The 7,378-nt window shown below is 56.2% G+C and overlaps 2 protein-coding genes across 6 annotated transcripts in view; one reads left to right on the top strand and one right to left on the bottom strand.

The window, feature by feature from the left end:
* LOC113223709 (sarcoplasmic reticulum histidine-rich calcium-binding protein-like) overlaps positions 1-987 on the bottom strand; it is a 1,658-nt gene extending 671 nt beyond the window's left edge. Inside the window, exon 1 of the mRNA XM_031934876.1 lies at positions 3-987. Coding sequence (XP_031790736.1) covers positions 3-801 — 799 coding nt within the window. The 5' untranslated portion in view covers positions 802-987. The remainder of the gene's footprint in view (positions 1-2) is intronic.
* Positions 988-2,702: 1,715 nt separating this feature from the next.
* LOC111534884 (transient receptor potential cation channel subfamily M member 4) overlaps positions 2,703-7,378 on the top strand; it is a 54,125-nt gene continuing 49,449 nt past the window's right edge. For 2 of the 5 annotated variants that reach the window (XM_026453112.2, XM_026453111.2), the window contains exons 1-2: positions 2,748-2,846; positions 3,138-3,205. Coding sequence is in view for 3 of the 5 variants with exons in the window: in XM_026453109.1 (XP_026308894.1) it covers positions 2,823-2,846; positions 3,138-3,205 (92 nt within the window). In the remaining 2 variants the exon portion in view is untranslated. Of the gene's footprint in view, positions 2,847-3,137; positions 3,206-7,378 lie in introns of all 5 variants that reach the window. The other 3 variants (XM_026453110.2, XM_026453108.2, XM_026453109.1) reach the window with 2 other exon arrangements.

Raw genomic sequence — 7,378 nt, 5'->3', positions numbered from 1 at the left:
ACTCCCGTGGCCTCGGTGCCTGTGGGCCTGGTGTCCATACTCAGTGGTGACATCATCATCATCATCATTGTCATCTTCTTCGTGGCCTTCGTGCCTGTGGCTGGGGCCATGATGGTGGTGTCCATCTGAGACATCCTCTTCACTCCCGTGGCCTCGGTGCCTGTGGACCTGGTGCCTATACTCAGTGGAGACCTCCTCTTCTTCCTCCTCCTCCTCGTCCTCTTCTCCTTCATCATCTTCCCCATCATGGCCTCGGTGTCCATGCCTGAGGATATGATGGCGATGCTCACTGGACACAACTTCGTCCTCATCCTCGTCTTGATGGCCGTGGCTCCTGTGGCTGGGGAGGTGGTGCCTGTGCTCCGCTGAGTCTTCCGTGTCTTCACTCCCATGGCCTCTGTGCCCATGGGCCTGACCACCATGCTGTGCAAAGACCTCCTCACCTGAGACATCCTCGTCTCCAACCTCGTGGTCTTGGGACCTGTGGCCTGGGAGTAGGTGCCCATATTCCTTGGGGACGTCTTCATCCTCCTTGTCACGGTCTGGGTGGCTCCAGAAATGATGCCCATTCTCTGTGGAAACATCCTCGTTCTCATCTGGATGGTCTCTCGGGCTGTGGAGGTGGTGGCCAAGCTCTGCCGATGCCTCCTGGGAGAGCCCGGTGACTCCGGCGTTGTTGTTCCAGTTGCTGAAGCCCAGCCCGGCCCCTCTCAGCTGCTGGGTCATGGCCGGGGGGAGGAGCAGGCTGGCCACCCCAGCCCAGAGGACAGAAGTGTGCAGCCATGGCCTACGGTGGCCCATGGGGATGGACAGGCAGCACTGACTCCAGCTGCCTCTGCGGCGAGGTGGACGAATGTTGGGGTCTTTGTCCCTTTGGGGTCGGTCTCTTTTTTTCTGTGTGTCTCTCCTTTGCTTTGTCCTTTCGGTCTCTGTCCACCTTCTTCTGGTCCTTGCTGCCCGGTTCTGGACACCCCTCTGAGGCTGTCTCCGGAGCCCCCTGACCCCCCTCTGGGGCCCTCCCTCCCTATTCCCCAGCCAATAGGGTCTTTCCCCTCCCCTCTCTCCGGCTAAATTTACTCTCAGCCCTGAGTTATTCTGGGTCAGTCCCCGCCTGCTCCTCCTCCTCCCGCCTCCTGCTCCTCCTCCTCCCAGCTGGGGAGGGGACCAGTGAGGGGTCTCTCCCCGGCCAGGAGATGGGGGCCAAGGTACTTGACTCTGACCTACCAACAAGCTCATGTTTGGCAGCTGCAAAGACAAAGGCTAGACTTTTAGCAGGTTTTTGGGGGAGCCTGGGGCACCTGGGGGAGGCAGAAGAGACTTATCAGAGGGGAGAGACCCCTCGCATGGAAGGACTGGGGGTTCGATTGTGGGGTGTTTCCAGCCGGCATGACACGCGCTGGTGAGGGAGTGATGCCAATACTGAGGCCCTGGAGGAGGGGAAAGGAACATGGCCCCTAACACACGTGCCCATGACCTCCTGTCCCTGGAACTCAGATCTGGGGGCAGGGACTGGGCTAGGCCAGGGCTATAAATACAGCTGGGAGGGGTAGGGGGACTCAGGTTACGGAGGCCACAGCTGTCCCCGTCACAGAGGGCTGGCAGGAGACAAGTGGCCTTGCCCGTCTCTGTGTTTCAGTATCTCCTGCTCCTCACGGATCATGACTGCCCCCACGAGCGTCTCCCTTCCTGTTCACAGGTCCTCCTCTCTCTTCCATTCTGTCCTCTGCTCTGTCAGGGTCCCTGTCCCTCCTCCATGGCATTGCGTCTCCCTCTCACTCTGGGCTTCCGTCCCGCTCTCATCTGAGTGTCTGTCCTCCACCCAGGTCTGTGTCCCTCTCTCCCCTGTGCCCTCTCCCCTACATCTCTGGCCCCTCCTTTCTGAGTTCCTGCCCTTTGCTCAATTCTTTGGTTTTTGCATCCCCCTCTGCCCCTTGCCTCAGTCAAGGTGTCTCCTCCCCATCTCTGGCATCCACCTCTCTGGGTCTCTGTCCCCCTCTCTCTCTGGGTTTCCCTCCCTCTCTCCCTGGGTCTCTATCCCTCTCTCCCTGGGTCTCTGTCTCTCTCTGAGTCTCTGTCCCCCTCTCTGGGTATATGTCCCCATCTCTCTCTGGGTCTCTGTCCCCTTCTCCCTGGGTCTCCGCCCCTTTCTCTGGATCTCTGTTCCCCCCTCTCTCTGGGTCTCTGTCCCCCACTCTCTCTGGGTCTGTCTCCCCCTCTCCCTGGGTCTCTGTCCCCTCTCCTGGGTCTCTGTCTCCATCTCTCCCTGGGTCTCTGTCCCCCACTCTCTGGGTCTCTGTACACCCCTCTCTGGGTCTCTGTCCCCCTCTCTGTCTGGCTCTCCCTTCCCCTCTCCCTGGGTCTCTCTCCCTCTCTGTGTATCCCTGGGTCCCTGCTGCCCCACCTTCTGATTCTCTGTCCCCTAAGTCTTTGTCTCCCTCTTTTTGGGTTAAATTGTCCCCTCCCTGTCTGGCATCCTCGGAGTCTCTGTTCCCTCTCCGCCACTGGCCCCCAACTCCTTCTGTCCCCATCTCGCTCTTGCCCTCAGTCTCCCCTACCAGTCTCTGGGCCCCCACAACCCCTGGCTCGGGCCTCTGCACCCCCCAGGTCGCTGTCCCTGTGTCCCCTTATCGCGGCCTGGGACCCGCCCTCTCCCCGCCTCCCGCTTTGGCGTCTCCAAGACTCCCCGCCCCGCAGACCTCGCCCCGCCCCAGGCTGGGCTGGAAAGTGGAGGATCCGGTTTGCCCTGGGCGGGTCTGGAATCAGAGCAGGCCGAGAGAGCGCCGGGGCCCTGGGCTGCTGGAGGTTGCGGCGGCCGCGGCAGCATGGTGGTGTCAGAGAAGGAGCAGGTGAGCGCCGGACCCGGGTCTGCGGGAGCGCGGAGCTGGGGACCTCGCCTCCAGGCTCCCAGCGCTGGACACCCAGATTCCTGGGTCAGACGAAGGGGGGGGATGGGAGGGTCCGTGTTCCAGTGTCCCTGGCATGGGGGTCGAGATTCCTGAGTCTGGAGCGGGAGGGCGCTGGGGGCCCGGACTCCTGTGTCCGTGGGGAGCGCACAGGGTGGGTGGCTCTGTGTCCCATAGGACAGAACTGGGTGCCCCCCACCCCACTTCCACCCCTACACTTGTTCCTGTCCCCAGAGCTGGATCCCCAAGATCTTCAAGAAGAAGACCTGTACGACGTTCATAGTTGACTCCACAGATCCAGGGTGAGGAGTTCGCCCCTGGACTGACCCCAGAGGGTCTGCAGCCCGCTGACCCCGCCCGCGGATGGCCACGCCCCGGCCACGCCCCTTCCCCATTCCAGGACTCGGGGACCTTCCCAAGGGCGTTCCCTGCCGGCTCTCTCCCTCTAGGAGCGTTTGGGTCTATGTAGACACCCCCCACTCCCCGTTCGCTATTCTCCTGCTCAGGGTCAGTGTAGACGTTCCAGGGCTCGGTTCTGCTTCTTTCCTCCCCAATGTCTCTTCTGTGTGCCTTTGTCTCTTCGTGTCACTTTCTGTGTCTCTGTCTTTCCCTTTTGGGTATTTCTGTTTCATTCATTAATTTATTCGTTCATTCATTCATCCATCCATGCAAGAAACCCTCACTCAGCGCTCCCAAGGGAGGAGGTCCCTTTAGCCTAATTCAGTGGCCCTGCCAGGGTTCAAATTTCCCTGGGACACGTGCTGTGTGGCTTTGGGCAAATCATTTCACCCTCTGGGTCCCGTTTCTCATGTGAGCATGAAAAGAAGCTTGATCTCCCACGGTTATTATGAGGATTAAACAAGTTAATGCTTGTGATATTCCTGGCACAGTGCTCAGCAAGAACGCTGGCAAGTATCTGCAGCTCCCACTGGGAGGTGGCAATTACCGCTGGGAGGCGCTGTGCTTGGTGGCCGGGGACACCACTTGAGCTAGATAGGGTGTGTGTGTCGGTGAGGAGCTCCTGCCTTTCAGTGATGGCCTCTCAAGCGGATCCAGGCTTTCTAGTTTCTTTCTTTCTTTCTTTCTTTTTTGAGACGGAGTTTCGCTCTGTCGCCCAGGCTGGAGTGCAGTGGCGCATCTCGGTTCACTGCAAGCTCCGCCTCCCGGGTTCACGCCATGCTCCTGCTTCAGCCTCCCGAGTGGCTGGGAGTACAGGCGCTCCCCACCACACCCAGCTAATTTTTTTTTTTATTTTAGTAGAGATGGGGTTTCACCATGTTAGCCAGAATGGTCTTGATCTCCTGACCTCGTGATCTGCCCACCTCGGCCTCCCAAAGTGCTGGAATTACAGGCGTGAGCCACCGCGTCCGGCCAATATTTTTTTTTATTTTTTATTTTTTTATTTTTATTTTTAGTAGAGACGAGGTTTCACCATGTTAGCCAGGATGGTCTCGCTATCCTGACCTCATAATCTGCCCACCTTGGCCTCCCAAGGCACTGCGATTACAGGCGTGAGCCACCACACCTGGCCCAGGCATTCTAGTTTTTTTTTTTTGAGACAAAGTCTGGCTCTGTCACCCAGGCTGGAGTGCAGTGGCATGATCTGGGCTCACTGCAACATCCACCTTCTGGGTTCAAGCAGTTCTCGTGCCTCAGCCTCCCGACTAGCTGGGATTACAGGTGCCCACCACCACACCCAGCTAATTTTTTGTATTGTAGTAGAGATGGGGTTTCACCCTGTTGCCCAGGTTGGTCTTGAACTCTTGACCTCAGGCAATCCACCTGCCTTGGCTTCCCAAAGTACTGGGATTACAGGTGTAAGCCTCCGCGCCCAGCCCTCTAGTTGTTTTTCAGGACAGTTTTTGGGGTAGGGGAAGTATCCACATTCCTCCTTCAGTGTGTATTTTGTTATGACTATATATTAGTGCAATATTGCTTGTCAATTGTGGATAAATAAACAGATATGCGCTTGTTGGATGTGAGTGCTCAAAACCTTTTTACTGATGGGGCAGCGTGGTCAAGACAATTTAGGAAACTCTGGTCTGGCCTGAGGAGGAAGAAATGCAGAGGATAATTTTAGTAAGGCAAGGGGTTGCAGCTCCCAAGGACGAGCCACTGGGCTCTGTGGAAGCTGGGGGGAGGTGTCTGCTTAAGACTGGGAGGGTACACAGGGTGTCACTAACGGTTTCTGGAGGAGGAAGAGTGGCTAGTGAGGTGACATTTGAAAGTGGGCTGGAGAGAGGCCCATGGAAAGCGATTTGGGGCCGGGCGTGGTGGCTCACACCTGTCATCCCAACAATTTGGGAGGCCGAGGCGGGTGGATCACCTGAGGTCAGGAGTTTGAGACCAGCTTGGCTAACATGGTGCAATCCCGTCTCTACTGAAAATACAAAAATTAGCTGGGTGTGTTGGCGCACACCTGTAATCTCAGCTACTCAGGAGTCAGGAGAATTGCTTAAACCTGGGAGACGGAGGCTATAGTGAGCCGAGATCATGTCACTGCACTCCAGCCTGGGTGACAGAGCAAGACTCCATCTCAAAAAAAAAAAAAAAAGAAAGAAAAGTGATTTGAACAGCGTGTGCAATGTCCTTGCTAAGGACCATAAGGTGCGGCTTGAATATGAATCAAAGTTTAGGGTGCAGGGAGCACTCTCAAGAGAGAAGAGGCTGCAGAGGAGGGCACGGCCACAGCTTGCAGGGTGTCAGAGGCCACCCTCAGGGGCTGGGACCTTGTCCTGGGGAGCTGGGGCATCACCATAGTGGTGGGGTTGGCTCTGGGTGTGGAAAAGCCTTCTGGGACTGGGAGAGGATGAACAGGAGCTCTGGAGGAGTCTGGATAGAGGGTCTGAGTGGGAGGCGTAGTGGCCTGAGCCAGGTCAGGGCTTTTGGCACACAGAGAGGAGGGGATGGGGCAGAGACTCGGGGAGCAGGAAGGCAGAGCTTGAGGACTGATGAACAGGGGGAGAGAGGGGGTGCTCCCATCGGTGGATGGCTACCGGACATATGGTCTGCTGACTGGGACACAGTGGGGCTGTCCCCGAGCTGGAGCTCAGGAGGGCGAGCAGGTTTGGGAAATGCCGCTAAGTGCGATGTGGGACTCTGCATATGAGCGGCCTGGGGGAGCCAGGGGCATGTGGTGACTGAGACTTGGGAAAAGTCTGGACTAACGTCCAGGATCTGAGAGGTCCGAGACGTAGATGGTAATTGAAACTGGAAGTAGGTAAGACGTCACAGGGAAAACAACGTGTAAAGTCAGGGGAGTTGCAAACTGGCAATTCTATAGCCAATTGTGTGTGTGTGTGTGTGTGTGTGTGTATGAGTTTAGAATAGCATTTAAAAACATCTGTCTTCTGTCTGTCTCTTTCTCTTTTTTTTTTTTTTTTTTGAGACAGGGTCTCACTCTGTTGTCCATGCTGGATTGGCACGATCATGGTTCACTGCAGCCTTGACCTGCTGGGCTCAAGCAATCCTCCCACATGAGCCTCCTGAGTAGCTGGGACCACAGGCTTGCACCAGCATGCCTGGCTAATTTAAAAATTGTTTTTGTAGAGACCAGGCTGGTATCAAACTTCTGGACTCAAGTGATCCTCCCACCTCATCCCGCCCGCCAAAGTGCTGGAATTACAGGCGAGACCCACCATACCCTGCTACCTCTTTTTTTTTTTTTTTGAGCCCGAGTCACCCTCTGTCGCACAGGCTGGAGTGCAGTGGTGCGATCTCGGCTCACTGCAACCTCCACCTCCTGGGTTCAAGTGATTTTCCTGCCTCAGCCTCCCGAGTAACTGAGATTACAGGCGCCCACCACCATGCCTGGCTAATTTTTGTAGTTTTAATAGAGATAAGTTTCACCATGTTGACCAGGCTGATCTCGAACTCCTGACTTCAAGTGATCCACCCACCTGGGCCTCCCAACGTGCTGGGATTACAGGCATGAGCCACCGTGCCTGGCCCTGGCTACTTCTTTCTGTTGAGTTACTTGCCTGGCCTCTGCATGCATCGAGTTTGAGAACCATGTAGGGAAGGCTTGCACTGGGAACATCTACACTAAAGGGAAGTGAAAAGGAAGAAAAAGCCACAAACAAGGCAGGCACGAAGCAGCCGGGGCTGGGAGGTAGGCCAGAGGGGCAGGCATATCCTGCCAAGGAAAAGGTTTTCCAGAATGAGAACCTTTCAGCTGTGGCCAGGGCCACTTTTGATACAGTCAGATGAAACCTGAATAAGGGCCGTTGTATATGGAGCCAGGCAGGTAATTGATGATTTTAATCAAGAACAATTTCAGGCCAGGCACGGTGGCTCACGGCTATAATCGCACTACTTTGGGAGGCCAAGGTGGGCTGATCACTTGAGGTCAGGAGTTGGAGACCAGCCTGGCCAACATGGTAAAACCCCATCTCCACTAAAAATACAAAAACTACCCAGGCACTGTGGCACATGCCTGTAATCCCAGCTGCTCAGGAGGCTGAGGCACGAGAATC

Source organism: Piliocolobus tephrosceles, chromosome 21, assembly GCF_002776525.5.
Source record: "Piliocolobus tephrosceles isolate RC106 chromosome 21, ASM277652v3, whole genome shotgun sequence".
NCBI classification, from domain to species: domain Eukaryota; kingdom Metazoa; phylum Chordata; class Mammalia; order Primates; family Cercopithecidae; genus Piliocolobus; species Piliocolobus tephrosceles.
The sequence above is the reverse complement of the archived record's forward strand: the minus strand, read 5'-3'. Positions and strand labels throughout refer to the sequence as shown.